The following is a 26929-nucleotide window of genomic DNA, read 5'->3' on the forward strand; positions in this document are numbered from 1 at the left end:
TGTTTAGAAACACAACAACAGCCTCTTCCCCAGCGGGGGAGCAGGAAGCCAGCTGTACACACAGGTCACTCCCGGAGGGTGGTCAGCTTTGGGAGGCCACCTTTGAGCCTGAACTGACACCCTCTGTGTATGCGTATCTGGGAAACTTTCACAGGACTGACTAAGCACGGCCCTGAAAGACAGCAACTCCTGTCTCTACCTGTGCCCCAGCTGCTGAGAGGAGAACTGTGAAAGCAGATGTGTTGCTTTGCTCATCACTGTTTTTATGCTGCCGTCGGTGTGGGGCAAGTCACATACACCGGCCTCCATCTCCCTTCGTGGACAAGGAGACTCAGGGCTTGTTCATTTCTTTTTTGTTTGTTGGTTTTGTTTTTGAGACAAGAGTCTCGCTCTGTCGCCCAGGCTGCAGTGCAGTGGCACGATCTTGGCTCCCTGCAACCTCCGCCTCCCAGGTTCAAGCGATTCTCCCATCTCAGCCTCTCAAGTAGCTGGGATTACAGGCAGCCACCATCACGCCTGGCTAACTTCTGTGTTTTTTAGTAGAGACGGAGTTTCACCACGTTGACCAGGCTGGTCTTAAACTCCTGACCTCAGGTGATCCACCAGCCTCAGCCTCTCAAAGTGCTGGGATTACAGGCTGAGCTTGTTCATTTCTAAAGTGCCTTCTGAAACTGCAGCTATGGGAGCTGTCCGGGGCTCTAGGACAAGTAAGAGGAAACCCAGGTAGGCAGAGCCCCTGACCACTGGATTCTAATCTGAAGACACCTTTAGGATGGTGCAGACATGAAGAACATTTGGATCACCAAACAACTACAGAGCAAATGATATGAGTGAAAGAGAGACTCGTTAGCAATGTACATTAATTTTCCAACAAGTAGCATAGTTTGATTAGGAAGGGCATTTATAGAGATGTATTCTTCTCCCTTGACTTACCGTCCACTATCAAATTAGGAGGTGCCATTTAATAATGATTCACAGTGGACTTTGTATCAATTATTATTATATGTCAAGCTTTGTACTTAGCACTTCAGTTGGATTATTTCATTTAATTCTCACAGCAATCTAAACAGCTGGGTAATGTTACCTCCATTTTACCATTGAGAAAATGGGAGCTTAAAAAAGTAATAACGTGGCCAGGTACAGTGGCTCATACCTGTAATCCCAGCACTTTGGGAGGCCAAGGTGGATGGATCATTTGAGGTCAGGAGTTGGGGACCAGCCTGGCCAATGTGGTGAAACCCTATCTCTACCAAAAATACAAACATTAGCTGAGTGTGGTGGTGCACACCTGTAATCCCAGCTACTTGGGAGGCTGAGGCAGGAGAATTGCTTAAACACGGGAGACAGAGATTGCAGTGAGCCAAGATTATGCCACTGCACTCCAGCTGGGTGACAGAATGAGACTCTGTCTCAAAAAAAAAAAAAAAAGTAGTAACTTGCCCAAGGTCTCATAAGTGACTAACGGTTCAGTTCTTGGAAGTCCAGATTGAGGACTTCATGTATTGTCATTACAATTGGAACTTTGTGTCTGGTTATTTCTACTTGTTCTTCCAAATCCAGCACATGAAACTGCCACCCTGCCCTCCCACTGCCCCACCTCCAACCAGTCTCCAGCCTACTGTGATCTGTGTCTCTGTGATCTGTGATTGCTGCCCACATGATGTCCCTGCTGCCAGCCCCTTGGTCTTGGACCTCCCAGCCTCTGGGACCATGAGATAATACTTTTTTTTTTTTTTTTTTTTTTTTTTTTTTGAGACAGAGTCTTGCTCTGTCACCCAGGCTGGAGTGCAGTGGTACGATCTGGCTCACTGCAACCTCCACCTCCTGGGTTCCAGCGATTCTCCCGGCTCAGCCTCCTGAGTAGCTGGGACTACAGATGTATGCTGCCACGCCCAGCTAATTTTTATATTTTTAGTAGAGACAGGGTTTCACCATGTTGGCCAGGCTGGTCTTGAACCTCTGACCTCAAGTGATCCACCCGCCTCAACCTCCCAAAGTGCTGACATTACAGGTATGAGCCACCTCGCCTGGCCAAAAATTTGTTTCTTTTAAAATCTAAATTTCATTATAAATTACCCAGTTTGTGGTATTCTGTTAGAGCAACACAAAATGGACTAAGACATCCCCCATTTCTGGGTATACATCCAAAGGATTAAAAGCAGAGTCCCAAAGACACATTTGCATACCCATGTTCATAGCAGCAGTATTTACAATACCCAAAGGTGGAGGCTACCCACGTGTCCATCAACAGATGAATGGATAAATAAAATGCAGTATATCCACACAGTGGAGTATTATTTGGTCTTAAAGAGGAGAGACATTCCAACACATGCTGCAACACAGATGAACCTTGAAAACCTTATGCTAACTGAAATAAGCCAGTCACAAAAAGACCGATGCTGTATGGTTCCACATATATGAGGTGTCTAGAGTAGTCAAATTTATAGGCAGAAAGCAGACTGGGGGTTGCCAGGGGATGGAAAAGAAAGGAATGGGGAGTTGTTTAACAGGTATAGAGTTTCAGTTGTGCAAGATGAAAAAGTTCTGGAGATTGGTGGCACAGTAATATGAATACACTTAACATTACTGAAGTGTACACTTAAAAATGATCAAGATGGGCTGGGTGCAGTGGCTCATGCCTGTAATCCCAGCACTTTGGGAGGCTGACGCAGGAGGATCACTTGAGCCAAGGAGTTTGAGGTTACAGTGAGCTACTATTGCGCCACTGCACTCCAGCCTGGGTGACAGAGACACTGTCTCTAAAAATAAATAAGTAAGTAAGTAAATAAATAAATAAATAAATTTAAGATGGTACATTTTATGTTATGTGTATTTTACCACAATTCTTTTTCACAAAAGAAGAATCCTTCCTCCTCTTCACATTTATCGTTCTCCTTGTGTCTTCAATCCCATCTCATGCCACCTCTTCAAGGAGGTTTATTCATTCCTTCTGCGTTCTCCACTCTGGGATTGCCACAAACATTTGGAGGGGCAAGGCTAAGAGGACACACACATGTTTTAAGATGTTTAAGATGATAAATTCAGATAAACTAGTAAATCAAATGTTACAGCCCCTTTAATTTTTACTTTTTTGCATTTATTTTTACATATATATATTAAATCTATATATCTTTGTAACAACAACATAGAAAAGTCTGTAATGCTGTGGTTTCTGTACGACCGAAAGTCAGGCAAGTATCAAGGCTCAAGCTCTGCCCTGAAGCCCCACACTCCCCACCCATCCTCCCAGCTGCTCAGGCCAGCCCACAGCCTTGGGCAACAGCAGAGGCTTCCACAGTCAAGGCCATAGGGCTACACTTTCCTGGGGTAGCTACAGAGCTGCTTCTAGGACGTGGGATCTGTGCAGTCAGTCACAGATGGCTGGCACTTAGAAAAGCCCTGCTCACTGGGCAGAACATGAGGTCAGGAGTTTGAGACCAGCCTGACCAACATGGTGAAACTCCATCGCTACTAAAAATACAAAAATTAGCCAGGCATAGTGGCACGTGCCTGAAGTCCCAGCTACTCAGGAGGCTGAGGCAGAAGAATCGCTTGAACCTGGGAGGCAGAGGTTACAGTGAGCCAAGATCATGCCACTGCACTCCAACGGAAGGGAAGGGGATGGTAGGCGAGGGTAGGTGAGGGGAGGGGGAGGGAGGGGGAGGGAGGGGGAGGGGGAGGGGGAGGGAGGGGAGGGAGGGGGGGGAGGGAAGGGAAAGGAAGGGAAGGGAAGGGAAGGGAAGGGAAGGGAAGGGAAGGGAAGGGAAGGGAAGGGAAGGGAAGGGAAGGGAAGGGAAGGGGAACAATCGGAAAACAAGCAAATAGTCCACTAAATATGTTAGAACACAGGGAAAATATATACGGGGAAGTGTCTGGACATCAGGCTTAAAAGTTGAAAGCGACTTAACCATGGCCTTGGGATGTCATGCTAAGGAGACTAGTCTGAAGCCATCCTGTCCATGACAGCTGATCACCCCATTGATTTGCAGCTGATTTGCTCAGGAATTTCAACCTTAACCTAAAGATGATGGTGCATTCGGGAAGGATGCTGAGAGGAAGAATGGTATGTTATCTGGTGTGAGGAAGGAACAGAGGTTTAGAGGTTTAAGGGGTCCAATAAACTAATCACTGCTTCCTGCTTAAGTTTGAATAATTTTAGAAATGAAACAAAAACCGTACGAAAACCTGTGAAAGGAAAATATCTTGGGGCCCCAAAATCACTAAGCCAAAGGGAAAATTCAAACTGGAAACTGCGCAGAGCAAACCTGCCTCCCAATCTACTCAAAGTCATCCCTCTGCTCACTGACATAGATGCATATTCTGATTGCCTCCTTTAGAAAGGTTTATCAGAAACTCAAAAGAATGCAACCATTTTCCTCTCACCTACCAGTGATCGGAAGCTCCCTCCTTGCTTTGAGTTGTCCCCGCCTTTCTGGACAGAACCAAAGTACTTCTTACATATATCGATTGATGTCTCATGACTCCCTAAAATGTATAAAACGAAGCAGTACCCCAACCACCTTGGGCACATGTCATCAGGACTTTCTGAGTGTGTGTCACGGGCACACATCCTCAACCTTGGCAAAATAAATTTTCTAAATTAACTGAGACCTGTCTCAGATTTTCTGGGTTTACAAACCAAAGTATCATCTTTATCACAGATGAAGCTGATATTGAAAAATGGGGCTTATATCTGATCAGAACAACATTGACTCATGTGCCCATCATCGTGCCAGGAGACAAAATTACCTTGATTAACCAGGCCAGGGTCATAATTTCTGACGCAAACGGACCAAGTACGACCTAAGTATATTCCTTCAGAAATTTGAGGTACTGTTACCAAAACTAGAGACATGGGTCCCGAGCAGTAAAAGCAACCATGTCTGCTGCCTACGTGTGCGCGCGCGTGTGTGTGTGTGTGTGTGTGTGTGTGTTCAGTTACTCGTCTCCCATGTGACTCCTTTATGGTATGGTTTGATCACTCTGCTTTGATGAGAAAAGTTTAGAGGAAACCCTGGATTTTGATGTTGCTTTGAACAAGTCACTTTCTATTTCTCTCCACAACAAAACACCATGAAATAAAAATCCCTTGGCCTTAGGAATGCTGGGCTCATAAATGAGACCACGCCTGTAAAGTGACATGATCTCCTGAAGACAAAGGCTGTGTAAATATATAGGATTATTAGCCAAGTCACTCAAGACTAGCCTGTGCATGAATGTATTGGAAAGCAAACAGGGCCAGGGAAGAGGACTCCTCATTTCCAAGGGCCACAGGACTCCTTTGTTTCCTGACATCTAGCATGGTTACCTCCCCCCAACACCCACACACAGCCAGGAGGGACAGGTGAGCCAATTTAGGTTCCTTGGAATGATGGTTTAAAACATTTGGAGAGCAGAATTTCAAGCAATTGCCATGTTGGAGGGTTTTCTAGAAAGATAATTAAAGAGAAATCATAATTGAGTTTTAGATATTGATTGTTGTTCATCTGCCCTAATCCATTCATCAACATTCCCGTATACACTGTTACAAAGAAATCTCAAGTTCAACAAAAGAAGGAAAGAGGTCTTCTATCTTATGTTTGATTTTTTTTTTTAAGTTTTCTTTGGAGACAGGACCTTGCTCTGTCACCCAGGATGGAGTGCAGTGGTGCAATCACAGCTCACTGCAGCTTCAAACCCCTGGGCTCGAGCAATCCTCCCACTTTCACCTCCCAAAGCCCTGGAATTATAGGCATGAGCCCCTGTGCCTGGCCCTTATGTTTTATTTCTTAAGAAGAAAGAGGCCGGGTGCAGTGGCTCACGCCTGTAATCCTAGCACTTTGCAAGGCCAAGGCAGGTGGATCACGAGGTCAGGAGATCAAGACCATCCTGGTTAAAACGGTGAAACCCCGTCTCAACTAAAAATACAAAAAAAAAAATTGCTGGGCGTGGTGGCAGGCGCCTGTAGTCTCAGCTACTTGGGAGGCTGAGATAGGAGAATGTCGTGAACCTGGGAGGCAGAGCTTGCAGTGAGCTGAGATGGCGCCACTGCACTCCAGCCTGGGTGACAGAGTGAGACTCTGTCTCAAAAAAAAAAAAAAAAGAAAGAAAGAAAAAAGAGAAAAGGAAAAAAAAAGAAGAAGAAGAAAGAGAAGGAAGGGAAAGAAGAGAGAGAAGAAGAGACTGTCTTAGTTCATTTGTGCCACTATAACAAAGTACCATAGAATGGATAATTTATAAAGGACAGAAATTTATTTTCTCACAGTTCTGGAGGCTGGGAAGTCCAAAGCACATTTTGTATCTGGTAAAAACCTGTTCCTCAAAGACTGAGCCATCTAGATGTCTTCATCTGATAGAAGGCATGGAAAGACAGAAAGGATTCAGTACTAGGTACTTACAAGGCAGAAGAGCAGAAGAGAGTAAACACATTTCCTCAAGCCCTTTTATAAGGCCTCTAATCCTACCCCTGAGGGCTCCACCCTCATGACTTAATTAATGCTGAGAGGCAGAACCCCCTAACACTAATCACGTTGGCCATTACGTTTCAACACATGAAAACTGGGGGGCACATTCAGACCACAGCAGAGAGGGAAAGGAGAAGAGAGAAACGGAAAACCTTACTTCTAGTCTTCTCTTTTGCCTCTCAGAAATCATAGATTTTAGACCTGGAAAGAACCTTAAAGGTCAGCCTAGCCATCTCCACGAACCCCTTTCCTTTTAAAAATTATACATGGGTGGTGAGGACCAGTGAGGCAAACTAAAGTTTCCAAGCTTACACAGCCTATTGGTAGCATAACGGAATAAAGATTCAGGTTTCCTGCCTCCCAACTGGGTACTTTTTACATTAAGTCATCCTGTCTCCCATTCAGTTTTATGACCTTGAGCAAGTCACCTAACCAGTCAATAAACATTTTTAAAGACCTAAGAAGAAGTAATGGAATATCCAACGAAAAGAAATTTAAACAAATAAAGAGCTTATTTTTCTCTCCTAATAAGAAGTCAGGGGGTAGACATAGTCACCGGTACTAGTTCAGCGGCTTAATGATGCCTTCATGGACCCAAGCAATTCTATCTTTCAGTTCCATTGTATTTATCGTTGGCTCTTACCAGCATGACTGTTGTCCCATGGTTGCAAAATGGTCACGTATCTCCACATATTTTTTCAGTATTTCATTTAACACTTTTTAAGTCCCATGCATGTAATGAGTTACTTTGATTTTACAAGCATGATAACTGTATTCTTTTGTAGATGCTCCATCAAACTGAGGAAAATCATTCCCTTTACAGTTGATAGAGGCTTCTTTAAAAAATCATGAATGGGTGTTGAATTTTGCCAAATTATTTTTACATTGACTGAGATCATATGAATCATATGAATTTTCTTCTTTATTCTGTTTATGTAGTGAATGACACTGATTGACTCAAATGTTGAGCCAACTTTGCATTCCTCGAAAAAAATCCCACCTGGTAATGCTTCTTGCTCTTTTCAGATGTCGCTGGATTTGATTTGCCAATTTTGTTTTTGTTTTTGTTTTTGTTTTTTTGAGATGGAGTCTGGCTCTGTCACCCAGGCTGGGTGCAGTGGCGCAATCTCAGCTCACTGCCACCTCCACCTCCCACGTTCAAGCAATTCTCCTGCCTCAGCCTCCTGAGTAGCTGGGATTAAAGGTGCCCACCACCTTGCCCGGCTAATTTTTGTATTTTTAGTAGAGACGGGGTTTCACCATGTCGGCCAGGCTGGTCTCAAACTCCTGACCTCAGGTGATCCACCTGCCTCAGCCTCCCAAAGTGCTGGGATTACAGGCATGAGTCATTACACCCCACCTTGATTTGCCGACATCTTGAAAATTTTTGCACCTATGTAAGAAATAGAGGTGTGTGATTTTCTTTCCTTTTTATTTCTTGGTATCAGGATTATTCTGAACTTATAAATTAAAAAGTGTTCTCTCTTCCTTTGTTCTTTCAAACGAGTTTATATAAAATTAATATTACCTTTCTTAAATGGTTGATAAACATTTACTAGTGAAACCATCTTGCTCTGGAATTTTCTTTTTAGGACCTTAAAGATATGGGGTGAGTCAAATGTTCTATTTTTTCTTGTGCCAGTTTTGGGAAGCTGTATTTTTCAAAGACTTTTTCCATTGAATGTAAATTATTGAAATCATCAGCATAAAGTTATTCATAATGTTTTCTTATTATATTTTCAATTTCTGTATATCTGTAGGGATGTTCCTCTTTTATTCTTGATATTTGTTATTAGTGTTTTTCTCTCCTGTTCAGTCTCACTAGGAGTTTAGCAATTTTGTTAATATTTTCAAAGAACCAACTTGTAAGTTGGTTAATGTCTCACATTATTTTTAATTTTTTTTTCCTCCTATTCACTTCGGCTTTAATTTGCTTTCTTATTCTAACTTCATAAGGTGGAAACTTAAGACAATTGATTTCAAACCTTTTTTCTTTACTAAAATAAACTTTTAAAGCTATAAATTTCTCTTTAAGGACTGCTCTGACTGCATTCCACATATTTTGATGTAGTTTCACTATTATTCAGTATGCAGTGTTTTCTAATGTTCTTACAACCATGCCTGGCACATAAAGTTCTTAGTAAGTGTTCCCTCCTTTAGCCCCAGTTTTGTTTTGTTTTGGTTTGGTTTGGTTTGGTTTTTTGAGATGGAGTCTTGCTCTGTGGCCCAGGCTACAGTGCAGTGGTGCGGTCTCGGCTCACCACGAGCTCTGCCTCCCCGGTTCTCGCCATTCTCCTGCCTCAGCCTCCCAAGTAGCTGAGACTACAGGCACCCACCACCATGCCCGGCTAATTTTTTGTGTTTTTAGTAGAGACGGGGTTTCACTGTGTTAGCCAGATGTTAGTCACGATCTCCTGACCTCGTGATCCGCCCACCTCAGCCTCCCAAAGTGTTGGAATTACAGGCGTGAGCCATTGCACCTGGCCTAGCTCCAGTTTTTGTTTCTCTTATTAACAAGTGAGAAAGAGCCCCTTCAGAGCCTCTTTGCTGTTTCCACCGACTGAAATACCATTCCTTCATATAGGCCCAGCATTCTAATAAATTCCCATTCATTGTGCAGGTGTGACCTCAGACATCATTACCTCAAAGAAGCTTTCCCTGATGACCCAGACCAGGATGGTCCTCTCATCTACTAAGCTGTATAGTGACCACCCCCAAAAAATTCATGTCCACCCAGAACCCCTGAATGTGACCTTATTTGGAAACAGGGTCTTTGCAAATACAATCAAGTTAATATGAGATCATAAGATCACATTGGATTAGGGTGAGTCTTGAATCTAATATGGCTGGTGTCTTTATGGGAAGAGAGAAACTTGGAGACAGAGACACAGACACACAGAGATAATACCATGTGACAACAGAGGCAGAGACCAAAGTGATGCATCTTCAAGCTGAGGAAGGCCAAGGATGGCCAGTAGCCACCAGAGGCTAGGCAGAGGTAAAGAAGGATCCTCCCCTAGATCTTTAGAGAGAGCACAGCCCTGCTGACACCTTGATTTCAGACTTCTACCATCTAGAACTGGAAGACAATAAATTCTCTTGCTTTAAGCCACCCAGTTGAGGGCAATTTGTCACTGCAGCTCTAGGATATAATACTCCAAGTTATATGTTTCCATACTTTCCTGTATTTTTCTTTCCTAGCTCTTTTCAGACAATTATTACATATCAATTATCAGGAAATATGGATGGCGTGATGATACATACTAGTCTGGCTTTTTTTCCTCTCTCTCTGAGACAGTCTCACTCTGTCACCCAGGCTGGAGTGCACTGGCGTAATCTCAGCTCACTGCAACCTCCGCCTCCCGGGTTCAAGCAAGTCTACTGTTTCAGCCTTCCGAGTAGCTGTGATTACAGGCACAAAAAAGTCACCATGCCCGGCTAGTGTTTCTATTTTTAATAGAAATTTCACCGTGTTGGTCAGGCTGGTCTTCAACTCCTAATCTCAGGCAGTCCACCCGCCTTGGCCTCCCAAAGTGCTGGGATTATAGGTGTGAGCCACCATGCCCAGCCTAGTCTGGCATTTTAGTAGAGTCCTCCTTAAGAAAGACTAACATAACCCCAAACAATGTCTCCAATGGTAAGGATTTTGAAAGGCAGATAATTTCGAAGGAGCCTGTCCTTAAAATCACAGTATGTCAGTGGCCACCGTTAGCTTCTCAATGCTGTCCTTGGGTCACAGGGTTTTCTAGTGTATAAATTATCCAAACGAGTAATTTCTTACAGCAACAGATTGTCAAAAAAAAGACACTGATGCGCGAGTCATGTGAGAGTCAGAAACATTGGTTCTGCTCTCCTCTCTGCCTCCAGGGGGTCTTGGCCAAGTCACTCAACCTCTCTGGGTTCCAGGCTCTTAACTGTAAAAGAAGGTGATTGGAGCTAGACAGTAGAGTCCCTTTGGCTCTAATCTTCTAAGGCTTCATAGTTTGTTCCATTAACAGTAGCTGAATCCAGGTGGAGGAGGGGACCTAGGCGGGTGCTGGACCAAGAAGGATTCTGTGTTAAGATGTAGAACTTCGAGTTCTAAGCTTGTTTTACTTGATAAATGAAATTGAGTAGAAGTTTCTAGGACTCTTGTTTTTAAAAATCTTTTAAAGTGGCTGGATTGGCTGGTCACTTCCTATCTCTGGGCCACAGCGCATTCACGTGTATACAAGGCGAAAGAAAGGATGGAACCCGGGATTCCCAAGGTCTCTTCCAGCTCTCAAGTGCAAAGTTCTGTGTCTTCAAAGCAGTTTATTGCTAAACCAGAGAGCTAAGAGAGCTTAGCCTTGAGCTAAGTGTAGGTCATGGGGTCAATCTCAGGAACAGTCCTCACTTTATTTCTTCTCATAACCATTGAGTGTGTTGGGGAGGGATGGGGCAGTTTGTCTCCCCCAACATAGGCTCTAACATATGCCATTGACAGGCAAGAATGAAATCCTGGCTCTACTTCTCACGAATTAGGTGATCTCAAGAGAGACTGAATAAGTGTGGGCCTCCGTTTCCCCATCTGTGAAACAGGGAGAGTTACCAGCAAAGGTGTAAATGTCAAGAGTTGAGCAACAACGCCTAGTCCTTACTAGGTTTTCAACCGCTATTTTCCATAACCGTTAGGAGCGCTAAGGAAAGATAAACTGCGGTGTCCTAAGTACGCTGCGGCTCGCTGACAACCAGACGAGCACCACGCCACAGTACTGGGTGCCTCCGTGCCACCACTTCCACATTCCTCGCGCACTGCGCGGAGGCACGCCCACGCGGATCCACGAAACAACCCAGCGCTCGGACGCCAATCATCCCGGATCAGGCTCCGCCCCCCCGGCGCTCAACGTGCCCGTCGGCGTGCGCGCTCCCGCCAGCAGCGTGCGCGCTCCTGGCGCAGGCGGTAACGCGTCGCCGGCGGGTGCCGGGTGGGGGTGCGGCTCCAGGAAGGGAGCGCGGCCTCCAGGAAGCCGGCTGGCCGTGATGCTGCCAGTTGGTGGTACCCCGCTCCCGGGGTCCCCGGCCAGCCAAGCAGGTAAGGCCGCCTTCCGGGCGCGAGTGAGGGAAGGGCGGGCGGCCGAAGGGGCCGGCAACGGCGGGTGGGTTGGAGTGCGGTGGCCGGCGGCTCGGCGAGCGGGCCGCGGACGAGCCTCTCTGCCTCAGGCCCCAACAGCCGCCCTCTTAGCCCCGCGGACAGATTCCCGCCGCCCCTGCTGCGCGGTCACATCCGGGCGACCCGGGACCAGCGCCTGTGAGCCGTGGCGGCCGGCGCTCCCCCAGCCCCCGGCAGGGGACATCTGGCGGTCGCGCGCCTCGGTTGACCCCTCGGGATCCCCCCCTCGAATGGGCGGAGCTTGGCCGGGCAGCGCGGATGCTGCACCGGAGACCTAGCCGGCCCTGCCTGCCGCTTTAAATGACATTCGCGCGTCTTGTCGTTTTCGGTTTGCTTTGCTTTGCTTTGCTTTTGCCAGATTTCATGTTAGATTTCTTCTTGGGAAAATGGAGCTCATTGGGCAGTAAAGAGATAATACACAGCATTGTTTCTGAACTTGAGTAATGCGCGGACCCCTTTTAAAGGGACAATTCTCTCATGGTCTAGAATATGTCCCAGAACCCTTAGGGTGCTCCAGACCCCAGTTAGATGTACCCTGGTGCAGAGCGTTTTCAGAGAACGTTTATCACGAAGGAAACCAAAGAGATCCTTTATAATTCAGGAACTTTCAGGCTAGAAGGTAAACTACAGGTAATGGAAGAATTCTAAATTAGAGACTCAAAGCCCAGGTTAATTTCACATTGCGCTGTCTGTTGTCTTCTGCTTTTTGTGATGAAAATACCAAATTATCCAGCTTTAGAGAGGCCTAGAAGAGTTATATTATTTGTGTTATATATTTGATGTTTTTGTATCAGATTTGTTAATTCTGTTTGACATATTAGAATTATAAAATGGAATACTAATTTGTATAGTTTAGTCGTTTATTTCTGTGTTTACCTTAACATTGATTTATCTCTTGTAGTTGTTGCATATTGAATCTATGGCTTATATTCTTCTCCTCTAGTAGGAAATGTGTGACCGAGGCCCTTAAGGGTGTAGTCTAGGAAGGAGACAAAAATGAACATTTATGTAAGGATTTATATTCTCTACGTATTTACTCAGCATGTTTACTTAAAATAGAATACCCATGAATAAAGAGACGATTCCAATTGTGAGAAAACCTCAGGATGTGTAACAGGTTAAATCTTGACAAAGAAAAATGTTGACTTGTGCTTTGAAAGAAGTGTAATGTTGAGAGGAGGACACGCTGCCTTGGAGGAAGTGCTGTTAGTAAGTGCCTGAGGCAGGCATGGGGACAGCTTGTGTGGGAGAGAAGAGAGAGAACTGCCGCACTAGAGCAGAGAGATGGTATCTGGGACTGATGAGAGGATAGGTTGGTGAGATAAGGTGGACCAGTTGATGGATAAAAGGTTTCAGGTGCCACACAGGAAACTTATTGTTGATCCTTGGGCTTCCAGAAGGTTCTTAGCTGGTCACATTTTGAAGGCCTTGTTTTACAAAGAGTTGCCTGCAAAATGTGCAAATTGTGGCGTGCACAGTGAAGGCAGAAGGTGGGTGAGTCGCCAAGAGATCTGTCTTGAGATAGTGATGCCTGCTATGGTCATCTTAGATATGAGGGATATCTGAGGAAGAATCGACGGGCTTGGAGAATGATAGAATATGTCAACACAGGAAGTGGGAATCAAAGCTGAGAACCAGGTAATCCAGGTCAATGGGGATTGGTGATACCCATCTTAGACCTGGAGAATTTGGAGGGTGGTATTAGTTTACATCAGAAGATTTCAGCCCCAGACTTGGACTAACTGAGTTTGCGGTAACAGGGCTTCAATGAGCGTGGAATGTGGAACTGGAACTTGAGGAAAGTCAGAGTTAATGCAGGAAAAGTGACCAGAAAAAGACTAAAATGGCAACCAGAATTTTGCAAATGAATAGAGAGGGAGAAAGAGATTAAGACTTTATACTGACAAATAAAATTGAAATGGTTAAGATAAATATTGAAGAACATACAGATCGTAAATAGCAACTACGTACGTTTCTTCTTAAAGAATAAATCAAGTTGTCTTCATGTATCTGTTGTCACAGCTGAGTAATGGTGCCACCCTGCCACCTAGCAGCCTTCACATCAGCCTCTCACTCTCAGAAAGCAAAACGCTGCTGGAATGGTTGAGAGCAAATTTAATTTTTCCAGGTTCTCTTGAATGCTTTGATAGTCAAATCATTCTTTTCTGAAGTACCCTTCCCTATGGTACCTTTGCTTATTCAGAAGCCGAGCTCTCCCAGAGGCTGACTTCTCTGTGATTTTGTTTGCCTGTGATTTGAGTTCACTAACATCTGTTTCCTTGCATCTTGCGTTTTTTCACCAGTGGAACCATTTCCCTTTGTGATTGATTTGCGTTGTTTTTGTCGTTGTCTGTAGAACTGTCAGTGAGAGACTGACAAAGACATTGACACCTGACCATGGGCTTTATTCCAGTAAAGAATGATCAGCCAAGCAGGGCCCCCCTAGCTGAAATCATGAGAGTTAATGCATCTCTCTGGTGATAGGTCTAACACAATTTAGGCCTTTTTAAAACATGTCAGTTTTGGCCGGGCGCGGTGACTCAAGCCTGTAATCCCAGCACTTTGGGAGGCCGAGACGGGCGGATCACGAGGTCAGGGGATCGAGACCATTCTGGCTAACACGGTGAAACCCCGTCTCTACTAAAAAATACAAAAAAACTAGCCGGGCGAGGTGGCGGGCGCCTGTAGTCCCAGCTACTCAGGAGGCTGAGGCAGGAGAAGGGCGTAAACCCGGGAGGCGGAGCTTGCAGTGAGCTGAGATCCGGCCACTGCACTCCTGCCCGGGCGACAGAGCGGGGCGACAGAGCGAGACTCCGTCTCAAAAAAAAAAAAAAATGTCAGTTTTATGTGGTGGTACTGAATTTGCCTCCCAGAGCCCTGGTGCGAAGATTCTTAACTAGAAGGACAATTGGAGTTTACATTTGAAGATCAAATTACCATATTGTTAACTTTTAGGCAATAATCTGTCGTACTTTTGTCCTGAGTAAAAATTATAGTGCTTCAGCAGTTATAAGCTGTCCTGTTTTCTCTGCTTTTAAACACAAGTTTTGTAACTTAAAATATCTGTTTATCCTTTTGATCAAAATCATCACATATCTCAAAAGAAAAAAAAAAAAAGAAGTCCTGAGACAAACCTCAGATGACACAAAGTTTCCTAAGTGTGCTGCGATCCTTCTCGCGGTCACCTTCCTCTTCGAAGTGTGTTCTCACCCCATCCAGAATTGACCGCCCACCTCTAGAAATCTTTTCCTGCTAAAGCTAGCCTTCGCTGTGCTCTTCTCTGAGCTCTTATAACAAGAATACGAGTAATTTAACATTGCCTTGAATTAGTAGCTTGGTTATTTTCTGGGTATTAGTATTTTCTCTGTAGCAATCTGCAAACTCCTTGAAATTTGGAGTTGGGTTTGTTACTCCTCATATCACCTTTGTAGTCCTGATTTTCTTCCCCAAGGACCAGTTTGCCTTTAACTGTGACTTGAAGCTGCTAACTAAAACTTTCTTTTCTTTGGTTCTCAGTTCAGCTATCACACAGCTCTCACTGATTTTTTTTTTTGTTTAGTGTTTGGATTGGAATTCCTGTGTCCTGATAGGCTTTTAAGATAGGCTTTTTCAGTATGTTCAGAAAAGTATTTGATCCTGGAAACAAGGTTTCATCAGTCAAAGGTAGCTTGTTAAAAATCGTTATTTCTTCTGATGATAAAATTAATGTATGTCCTTTGAAAAATATAGGCAAGACTAGGGAAGAAAATAAAGATGATACCTGATCTCATTGCCCAGAAATAACTAAGCACTGTTAACATTTTGGTTTCTTTCCTAACATTTTATCCCCCCCAAGCATGGTGACATTTTTTCACTTAATATATCATGAACATCTTTTTCATGTCAATAAATAGATCTGTATCATCACCTTTAATAGTCACATTGTATTCCACTGCATAAATGTACCCCACAGTGGACATTAGTAACAGTGTTTTGCTGTTACACACAATACTATGATGAACATCCTATAGATATTTTAGTGAATTTACCCCATGACTTCCTAAAGATGAATTTCTGGAAGTGTGATGGGTAGAGCAGAGGGTCGGCACGCGTAAATGTTTGTATGTGTCACCCCAGTACCCCCAGAATGTTAGTGATGTGCCTGTCCAGAGTCTCACAGTCTTCCCCGTCCCCTGTTAGCCAAGTATCACCAGGCCTTCATGACTGCCAATCTGATAGCTGTTTTTATTTCTATTTATCTGAATACTAGTAATTCTATTTTATCAGCCATTTCAATGAGATCATTTCAATAATCTCACATTGTCTTTGCTTATTTTTCTATTCAGTCTGTCTCTTATTTCTTTATGAGAACTTTGGATATGTAAAAGTTATTTACTCTTTGTCACGCACGTTGCAAGTACTTTTCCCAAGTTGTGTGTATTCGTACCGAGGAGGGAATTTTTTTTTTTTTAAAGCACATAGAAGTTTTAAACTTGTGTAACTATTTTATAAAAACATTAAAATCCATTTAAAGATCTAGATCACTGATTTTTTTTTTCCTTTTTACTTTTTGTGTAAACTTTTAAATCACAGACATTGTTTGTCCTAAATTTGGGGTACAGGGTACAATATGGAAACTATATTAAAACTTGAACTAAAGTGATTTTTTCCCTTTGTCAGGTAGGCAGTATTCATACTTTTTACTGTCTAATATCTTTGTGTGTATGTTTTATTTCCTCCACTGCATTATAGATTCTTTAAGGTCTGGGCCTGTATCTAATTCATCTTTGTGTCTCCCATTTCCAGCCATTTGTGAAACCTGCAAGAGTTACCCATGATTTGTGTGGCAGGCACTGGTCACTGGGGAACCAGAAGAATAAGAGGCTGTCCCTGCCCTAGTGGGACTTGTCATGTAATGAGGAAGCCAACCACAAGTGTAATACTTTATCCCACTGCTGTGATAAGCAAATACTCTGGGGATGTGAGGATTAGGGAAACTCACCCAGGACTCATGCTTGGTTTGTGTCAGGACTGATTCTTAGTAATGCAACTGACGACCCAAGGGAGAGGTTCATTCTGCGAATGCCAAGGAATGAGAGGCATTTCAGTGATCTGTAGCTTGTGTTTCGTGTGGCTGGAGCCTAGGGTACATAGGAGGGGTCTGTCAGGATGAGACAGAAGATGGGCCCCAGATCAGTACTTTGCAAAGAGCTTTCTGCGATGATGTCAGTGCTTTATGTCTGGACTGACTAATGCAGAAGCTGTATGTGGCAGTTGAGCACTTCAAAGGTGGCTAGTACAACTGAGGAACTCAATTTTTAATTTTATTTAATTTTAATAACTTTTAATAACCACACGTGGCAAGTGGCTACTTTTATTTAATTTTAATTGGCTAATTTTATTTAATTTTAATTACTTTAAATAACCACTTGTGGCAAGTGGCTACTTAGTGGAGAGCACCGCACTAGATCATGAGGGATCTCTTTTATACCCTAAGGAGTGAGAGAGAAAAGTTGGGGGATGGGGAGGTATGATTCCCTGTTTGTTTTGGAAAGGTCACTCTAGTATAGAGGTTCTTAACCCTTTTGGGTCCCAGAACTCTAAAACTTGACTTCTTGCCAGGCCCTTTCCTGGGGTCTGCAAAGCTGCAACTAGCACTCAGCTGAGCAGACCAAAACCTGGGCCTGGGGGAGCTCCCATTCTGGAGGAAGAGACAAAAAAGAGAAACGTAACACACGCATTATGTTAGAGGATGCGTGTAACATACACATAATACATAATCGACGAGGGTGAGTCGATTCTCACGCTTGCATCCCACCTCCCCTCCCAGGAGCTGTGTGACCTTAGACAAGTTACTTAGCCTCTCTGCCTCATCCATAGAGTATTGTGATAATAGTGTCTGTCTTATAAGTTGTTAGGAGGATGAAGTTAGTACTTGTGCAATGTGTGGAGCAAGGGCTGGCACGTAATGAGCACTGTATAAGCGTTTAATAAATAAATGCTGAGGAGAAAAGATCAAGCAGGGAAGGGAGTTGGTGGGGAGGGGGTAGGCATTACAGTTATTGATCGGGTGACCAGGAAAGTCCTCCTTGAGAAGGTGACATTTGGGTAAAGACCTGACGGGAATGAAAAAGTGAGCCATACAGATTACTCCCTAGCAGTTGAGGGGGCAACAAGTTGAGAGATCCTGAGACCAGAGAGTGCCTGGCATTTTTGAAAACTCGGCACATCAGTGTGACTGCAATGCAGTGTTAAAGGAGAGAGTAGACGATGAGGTTAGAGCCTTAACAGGTGTCAGATCCTCTACGACTTTGTAGGTTGCAGTCTTTGGTGGATTTTGAGTGCAGAAGTAATCTGATCAGGGTTCTGAGCAAGGGGTGGGAGTGTGGAGCTATCAATTTCCGAGAAAGTATCTGTGCCGGAGGGTGTTGGAGGCAGCATTGTGGGGCCACTGGTTGAGACTGCCGATAGAAGACTAGTTAGTCTGCTCTTTTGATAGAGCAGGCAAGAGATAAGAGCCTGATCTCAGGAGAAGGTGATAACGAAAGGGATTTTAGATAAGCTGAGGTTAAAGAAATTAAAGGAATCGGTAAGAAATTACATTTGGGGCCAGGCGCAGTGGCTCACGCCGGTAGTCCCAGCACTTTGGGAGGCTGAGGCGGTCGGATCACAGGGTCAGGAGTTTGAGACCAGCCTGGCCCACATGGCGAAACCCCATCTCTACTAAAAATACAAAAATTAGCTGGGCGTGGTGGCAGGCACCTGTAATCCCAGCTACTCAGGATTACAGGAGAATCGCTCGAACGCGGGAGGCGGAGGTTGCAGTGAGCTGAGATGGTGCCGTTGCACTCCACCAGCCTGGGTGACAAGAACAAGACAACATCTCAAAAAAAAAAGAAAGGAAAAAAAGAAATTACATTTGGAAGATGAAGGAAGAGGGATCACACTTGAGTCTGGTTTCTGATTTGTGTAGCTCTGTGGGATCAAGATTGAGACTGCAGGGGCAGAGCAGATTAGGAGAAAAAGGGGTGAAGACTGCAGTTGTTAGGGGTGCAGTTTTAGAATTTTCTCATGGTTCTGTGCAACATTCAGATAGAGACGGCTCATAGGCTGTTTAAGATGCGTAGAAGAGAAGCCTGGGGTGGAGAAAGAAAAATTTGAGTTACCTGATCATTGAAGCCTCAGTAATGATTGTATTAGAAGAGAATGAGGCTAGACAGAGAGCCTGGAAACATAAGAGTAGTCGGGGTTGGCAGAAAACAACACTTAAAGGATCCTGAGCAGCAGTTACTCCAGAGCTCAGAAGCAGACCAGACGAGACAGCTGTCTTGAGAGCTCAGGCAGCTTTGTGAGACCGAGGAAAGATAGAGACTGCTTGTCCTTTGGCTTCAGCAGATTGGAAGGAGGCCCTGGCTGAAGGCCTCTGTCTGCTCTGCAGTTTGAGGCCTGGAGGCTGGAGGAGGAGTGATAATGGTGGAGTCAGAGAACTAACTAGGGACACAGTGCCTTGCACAGTACTTTGTATATAAAAGGGAAGTCTAGGCCGGGCGCGGTGGCTCAAGCCTGTAATCCCAGCACTTTGGGAGGCCGAGACGGGTGGATCACGAGGTCAGGAGATCGAGACCATCCTGGCGAACACGGTGAAACCCCGTCTCTACTAAAAAATACAAAAAACTAGCCGGGCGAGATGGCGGGCGCCTGTAGTCCCAGCTACTCGGGAGGCTGAGGCAGAAGAATGGCGGGAACCCCGGAGGCGGAGCTTGCAGCGAGCAGAGATCCGGCCACTGCACTCCAGCCCGGGCGACAGAGCGAGACTCCGTCTCAAAAAAAAAAAAAAAAAAGGGAAGTCTAATAGACATTTATCAAGTGAATGGACATTTCAGGTTCACATTCAATTTATTCTGCCTGTCTCCTACCTCCACCCCAAATCTCCCTTGTACCATAAGGTATTTATGGCGTATTTGATATCCTGATATTTTGGGATCACTTTTGGTTAGAGAGCACTAACTAGTACCAGACGATTATCATCTCTTTTGATTTAGGTCTATATTGGACAGTATGAAATTAACTTAGAAGTGTGTTGCTCAGAATAAACCCTTCCAACAGCTTCAGTGCGAGGATCATGTATGTATAGATTATATGTGGCTGGATTTAAGCACACACTTAAAGAACGTAGACGTTTTCTTTGATGATGCTATCTTTGTGATTTGTCTCACTTCCTGGAACAGGAGGGCTCTAACTCCGTGAGGACCCCAGCATTATTTCTATAATTGTTTGTGAGAAGGACTGAATCCCAGAGCATTGCCTTGTTGCTGACCTTTCAGTATGGGGAGGTGAGTGATGGGCCTAATCACCATGAAATGTGAAATCTTGGTGACACAAAAACAGATCTGGAGAGGAAAAAAAAATCCAAATTGCAAGTGAAAAATGTGAATTTGTGCTGTGCTTCTGTTTAATACCTTTTTTCTTCCAGGACCCAGTGAGGTATTTTAATGCATGAAGCACTCTTCAAGGTGAATAATAAAGAAATTAAGTGTAAAATAATAAAATTTATCCCAAAGGCAGTGCAGCTTTTTAAAAACCAAATCATATTTCTGGAATGAGCCTCTCATTCTTGACATAAACTGAGGGGAAAAGTTCCTGATTATTTGCAGAAATGTCTTGTAGGAATATTTCTAAAAGCACAGGACATAGAAAACTCATTTATTGATTTTGTTATGGGGGTGTTGTTAAAATGCTGTTTTCTCCCATTCCTCGAGTCATCTGGGAGAGATTTGCCTTGAACTTCAGTGTTAAGCCAATGTGCTCCTCCTGAGCTATTTGTGTATTTCTGATGTAATGGGCAGTGAGCTCAGTCGCATTTGCAGCAGGCCCACCTTACAACATGCCTTTCTCCATACTATGTTCCCGTTTAGTCTCATCATCCTCATACCCTATTTCATGATCAATTTATAGATTTATGTTACTGAACTTATTCTTGTAAGCTGTCTCTAATTCTGTATTTATTTTGGAACAAAGCAGGGTAAAATAAAAAATCTACACGATACTGTCAAGAAAAGGGGAAAACACAGAAGTGTCATAACCATCAGGGCCAATTCTCATTTAGATGGTTTTATGATAATGGGTTGTGTAGCTGTTGTGTAGCACATGCAAGATGCCGGTATACAGATACCTACAGATAGGGAAATTCAGGTAGCTCAAGCCAAATATCTTATTTTAGGATCACTTTAGGTGAAGGAAGCTTCATTGGAGCAGATTCCTTTAAAATCTTTTTCTTTCTACTTTCAGGATTGGCATCTCCTGTCTTTTTCCTGCTTCTTGGCATTTTAGCATATCTCCAGTAGGGTGTCCTCGAATTCTGAATACCAATTTACGCCAGATTATTGTCATTAGTGTCCTGGCTGCTGCTGTTTCACTTTTATATTTTTCTGTTGTCATAATCCGAAATAAGTATGGGCGACTAACCAGAGACAAGAAATTTCAAAGGTAAGGGATAAAAACATTTGCCTTCTAGACCAGAAGCCATACCTTCTGTCTTACCTGTTTTGGGCTGCTGGAACGGAATTCCATAGACTGGGTGGCTTATCAACAACAGCAATTTGTTTCTCACTGTTCTAGAGGTTGGGAAATCCACGATCAAGGTGCCATAGGTTTTGTGTGCGGTGAGGGCCTGATTCCTTGTTCTGAGATGAGGAGGTCTTCTTGCTGTGTCCTCACATGATGGAAAGGGGCGAGGAGACTCCCTGAGGTTTCTGCCCTCATGAACTAATCACCCCCCTGAGACCCCACCTCCTAATAGCATCACATTGGTGATTAGGTCTCCAGCATACGAATTTTGGGGGTCCACAAACATTCAGACCATAACAATCATTTCGTGACTTCACGACGTTTGACTTTAGGTTGGAATTTAAGGAACTGTAGGAACTAGATTCTGTACCATATACATCATGGCATGAACAGTTAAACCATTTGAAGCTAGTTAACTGCTAACTACCAAATCCATATCATAAGAGGCCCTGGAATAATTATTTATGCATAAGCGTCTCCTGTAACATATTTTAAGCTGATTTTTGAGTTGGCAGTTTAGAAGTAGAATTTTGCATTTTGGAATTTGTTTGAACTTCTGTAAAGAGGTGTGTGTCTGATTTAGATGATCTTTATCATTATCACTTGTTTTCTTTCGACTCTTCAATTATTCGACAGTTGTGTTAACGTTATAATGAGGCTGCTACATAGCTTAGAAATTATGACTTGGTGTTGCATTTTTTCTGTTAGACATAAGATGATATTCTCTGTCTAAGTCAAAGCGTACGTGTGTTTCTATCTAAGGTACCTGGCACGAGTTACCGACATTGAAGCTACAGACACCAATAACCCCAGTGTGAACTACGGGATTGTGGTGGACTGTGGCAGCAGTGGCTCTCGAGTATTTGTCTATTGCTGGCCAAGGCATAATGGCAATCCACGTGATCTGTTGGATATCAGGCAAATGAGGGATAAAAACCGAAAGCCAGTGGTCATGAAGATAAAACCGGGTATGTAAATGAGAATATCTGCCTGGTAACCAGGGTGCGTCCCGTCATTCTCCGCGGTGTCTTTCATATCGTTCTCTTTCTGCACCCTCATAGCCCTGAATCAAATCTCACACCGGGACCTGATGGGTCTCCTTGTTTCACTTTCTTTTCCCTTTTCTGTCCATTTTGCATAGGGTGACTAACACCTTGATAAAACATCCAAACAGACATGTCTTTTTGTCTCCTGTAGCATTTTAATAGTGCCTTACTCATAGTATCTACTTAGATGGTTGCTGGTTGGCCTTAACTATGGACAGTTTTTTTCCTATTTAGTAGTCATTGGTCTCTATCGTTAATGACAAAGTAATTTCAGATAACTCATGAAAATCTATAATATGTTGGCATATATTTTTCATTTTTAAAAATTGCTGGCCAAATATAGTTCTAGTCATCTAGATTGTTTGGTGAGTGTGACCACAGAACTTAGAGCTAATAATAATTATGTATAGTTTTTAAAGATACTATAATTTCTAAGCCAGTGTGACATGTAAAAGTTTAGATTTGGCTTCCTTATTAGGTAATTTATGTCAATGGTGCTCTTTTTTCTGTGTCATCACCATTTCCATGGACAGCAGCTTCTGTCAGGAGCATTTAGAATGGGAGATACTGGGAGTGCCTTGAATCAGGCTTTTTATGTCTTGATAGTTGATCACTGATTTCAAACAGTGGACCACTGATCTTAATAGAGATGCAGCACTTTTATTTCATCTTTCTAATGTATTAAAGTAGTAAAATATCAAATGCAAACAATCCAGGAAATTTATCTTGTAAATTATTAGAGAATATCGATAAATAATAATTTTATAGTTTATTATCCCCATTTCAGAAATAAAATTTAAAAGGATGTTCAGTTTAATGTGAGAAAAATGCATATCCTCATAGAAGAGTCTCCAACCACGTAGAATGGTGACCCCTTGAGTCCTCATTCTTCATGGAATAATTCAGACCCCACCTCCTCCTTCAGGCAGCCCTCAACAAGTTGATTATCCTTTGATGTGTGGGCAGCTAGGAACCAGCATATTACTCAGAAAATCTAAAGTCTGTACCTCACTTTTCAGGTTAAAGAGAGAACCTACTCTATGTCTATATACCAGCATTATTTTATCAGAGTACATTTCCGTGTAATTTTTTAGTGAGTGTCTTTTAAGTTTAGTTGTATGTATTTCTACCCCTTAAATTTTTATGTATCCCTAATCTAGAAACATTTTTAGTTAAATTAATATTGATCAAATAAAAAATTTATGAGAAAACTATAAAAATAAAGCATTTTGCATTTCATCTAGCTTCACATACCAGGTCCCATCAGTGACTAAACAGGTCTCATGGAATAAGATGAAAACTTCCATGCCTTGGAGTTGTTTAGAACAAAGGGTCAACTACATTATCATCCTAGAGTATATACGAAAATCTCATTAAAATCAGGCTTAACATGGGTCTGTCTTGCACTATACAAAGTGTATGAAATGGAAGTCAAAATACTTTTTTATTGCACTACTCTGTCCTCAAGCATGGATTTCCATGTATAGCATTGCAGCAAAGCTCTAGAAATTTTCTTCGTAGGGTCTGGCTAGTTTAGGACTTTGACTGCATTGAAATTGAATTGTATGTGGCATCAAAAGACTTAGAGTTTAGTTCATTTTTTGCTAATTCCTTTGATGAATCACTTAATCTTTGTGGGTTTCTAATTTTCTAATGTGTGAAATAAGGAATTTTTAGACTTCTAAAGTGCCCCTCATTTTTAATATTGTAGGCTAAATGACATCTAGAAATATTCATTGATGTATTCATTCATCAGATACATGCTGGGCACCTGCCATTTGCTAGGCACTGTGTTAGGTGCTGGGAGTATAAGTTTGAATAGACGCATTTTGTGCCCTTAAGAAGCTTTCAGTTGTAATGAGACAGGCAAGTAAATAGGTAATTTTGATACGGTGTAATGAATGTACATCTAGCAAAAGGAAGTAAGCATGGAATTTAACAAGAGTCGTCTTCAGGGTTCTGTTAGGGTGACTTCCATGGAGGCTGGAGCCCAGTGGGTATGCAGGAGTTAACCAGGTGAAAAGGGACAGGGAGGTGGATGGAGAAGACTCTTCCTGGTGGTGGAGTTTGAGCAAGGCCCTAAGGCCACAGTAAGGTGCACTGTGGAAATGTTAGTTCAGTGTAGCTGAAGGCGACAGAAGAAACATGGGAAGAGATAAGGGTGGGTGAGTTATGCAGAGCAGGATGTGCTGTTCTGGAGTTGAGCCTTATCTGGAGGGCACTGAACCACAAAAGAATTGGAAGCCTGAAGAGGCATCATTTGGGTCGGGAATGGTGGGGAGATGGTCAGGATCAGAGGGTGGGATGTGCTGTGGCAGGCTGGCAGAAGGTGTGTCCAAAGGGATGAGGAGTAAAGTCATGTGAGAGGCACCAAGGAGAGGGCATCTATGAAACCCAGGTTGTGTGTTAGGATGAGGGAAAGGGACTTCATTTAAGACCCTGGCTTGGGCCACTGGGTGCCCAGCACTGATAACCTCGGAGGGAGGTAACCGGCGGTGAGACCAGGTTTGTAGCGAAAGTTGAATTCAGATTTTGCCATGATGTGTTGGGGGTGGCTGCAAGGACACGCACGGGCAGTGTCTGGTGGACAGTTACCCCACGCTCACCTGGAGGCTAATGAGCGCTGCATGGCCAGTGGCACAGTTAGGAGTTCGTGGCATGCTGATGGTGATAGCGGCCTCAGGAGGTACTGAGCTCACCTGGTGAGATGGGCAGCACGTTTCTTGAGGGCGGGCAAGAGCCCATCCGCATGGCAGTGACACACAACAGATGCTCAGTCAGGTCTGTGTGCTTTGATGAAGAAGAAAAGGACATAGCAGTGAATAGTGCCACCAACGTTTAAGTAAGGTCTGCAGAAGAAGTTGCTAGAGGGATAGGAAAAACTAAGAAAGTATAATGTGTAGCATGATTTCCCTAAAACTAGCACTTTGAAGAAGCATCGCATGTTATAGCTAAAATATCTGCTTCTTAACTAAAGTATCCTGTTTCTCTAGGCATTTCAGAATTTGCTACCTCTCCAGAGAAAGTCAGTGATTACATTTCTCCACTTTTGAACTTTGCTGCAGAGCATGTGCCACGGGCAAAACACAAAGAGACGCCTCTCTACATTCTCTGCACGGCTGGAATGAGAATCCTCCCTGAAAGGTGATCCTCCACAGAAGGGCAAGGGCGAGGGTGGGCTCCTGGAGGGGAGAAGGGGTGTTCTCCTCCCCCCTCCTCCTCCTCTCCATCATCATCGTCATCGTCAAAAGGAAAACATTCAAAATTCTTTCTTCAAATCTGGAATAGTATCAGAACTCTTCCTTTAGCCAGAATCTACCAAATAGTCTTTAATTGACTTAGGACTATAGTCAACTGTAAAGTTGTCATTTTTAAAAATCTCATCTATTTTATGTAGTTAAGGAATGCTTGCAGTTGCAGTTTTACATCTAGATATCACATAATTCCCACAACTTGTTCATTTTGGAAATTCATTCCTAATATCTTTCCAACGAATTTCTTTGTTTTTAAAATTAACTGTTTCATACAAGATATACCAGAGCCCTGGTTTGTTTTTTGTTTTTGTTTTTTTGTTTTGTTTTGTTTTTTCTTTTCTAAACAGAAGATATCAAGCTGTAATCTTTTGATTTGTAAATGTTTTTGTTGCCTGACAGCCAGCAGAAAGCTATTCTGGAAGACCTTCTGACCGATATTCCCGTGCACTTTGACTTTCTGTTTTCTGACTCTCATGCAGAAGTAATTTCTGGGAAACAAGAAGGTTGGTATATTGGTCTTCAGTTTAAAATTTGGGACGCTATTCCTTTAAATCCTCCCCATTTTCACCAGCGTACCCTTTGTTACACTCCTATTATCTTAACATTTGGGAAATAATAGACTTGAAATATTACAATTTTTAAATAACTAAACCAGTTTCTTACATGACTAGTCTTTGTTGCCCAGACATTAAGCCATTGAAAAATAACTATTTGTCTTCACCACATGTAGGGACATAGCTTGATGTAAACTCACTTTGATAGAAAAGGCTTGTGTGTCTTGCCTCAGTTGTGTGGCTTCCTGGGACTTTGATCATTATTAAGCTGTTGGAGCTTCTTCTCAACTTTGATACACTGAGAAATATCAAATCTTTGTTCTATTTTCAAAGAAATGATTCTCCTTGAGAATGAAATGTCAAGTCAATGAAATTATTTGGGGTATAGCTTGCTAGAAATGTATACCAAAAAGTATTTCAAAAGTCATGTGTCATTTCAGCGTTAATACTTCCTATGTGAAAGACACTGTAGAAAATACAAAAATGGGGTGAAATTTACACATTGCCATTCAGCTGCTTACAAACAAATGAGCTATACAATTAGCTGTTCTATGAGGGTTTTAGGTACCAGAAAAAAGATAGGAAAAAATACCACAGGCGTTCTTAAGAGGGAGGCATTTTTTTTTCCAGCTAGGGCCATGTTGGAGAAAGTGACATCTGAACTGCACCTCAAGGGAGGGGATAGTTCTTAATAGAACGTGCCAGGGCATGGGAAGGGTGGGGCTCTGAGGGAGGGGCAGGAAGCACATGCCAGGCAGAAGAAAGGACTTGACTCAGGACAGGTTGGAAAGAGGGCACTGTAGACAAAGAAACACAAATGTTTTAGTGTGGGTGGTGGGCCTTCTGGAAGGAGAGGCGGGAATGTTAGCGATTGGCTGGCTCTTGAATTATCGGTCCAGGAATTTGGACTTCTTTCTGTAGAGGAGTCCAATGCAGAGAGTAGAGCAGGTGGCAA

At 43.2% G+C, this 26929-nt stretch overlaps 1 protein-coding gene across 6 annotated transcripts in view; it reads left to right on the forward strand.

Moving 5' to 3' along the window:
• The first annotated feature begins 11358 nt into the window (after positions 1-11358).
• ENTPD4 (ectonucleoside triphosphate diphosphohydrolase 4) overlaps positions 11359-26929 on the forward strand; it is a 29285-nt gene continuing 13714 nt past the window's right edge. For 2 of the 6 annotated variants that reach the window (XM_050801395.1, XM_050801399.1), the window contains exons 1-5: positions 19897-20066; positions 20842-21039; positions 21883-22088; positions 25160-25310; positions 25820-25923. In XM_050801395.1, coding sequence (XP_050657352.1) covers positions 20050-20066; positions 20842-21039; positions 21883-22088; positions 25160-25310; positions 25820-25923 — 676 coding nt within the window. In that variant the 5' untranslated portion in view covers positions 19897-20049. The other 4 variants (XM_050801396.1, XM_050801398.1, XM_050801397.1 and 1 more) reach the window with 4 other exon arrangements.

Source organism: Macaca thibetana, chromosome 8 (assembly GCF_024542745.1).
Source record: "Macaca thibetana thibetana isolate TM-01 chromosome 8, ASM2454274v1, whole genome shotgun sequence".
Classification (NCBI taxonomy): Eukaryota; Metazoa; Chordata; class Mammalia; order Primates; family Cercopithecidae; genus Macaca; species Macaca thibetana.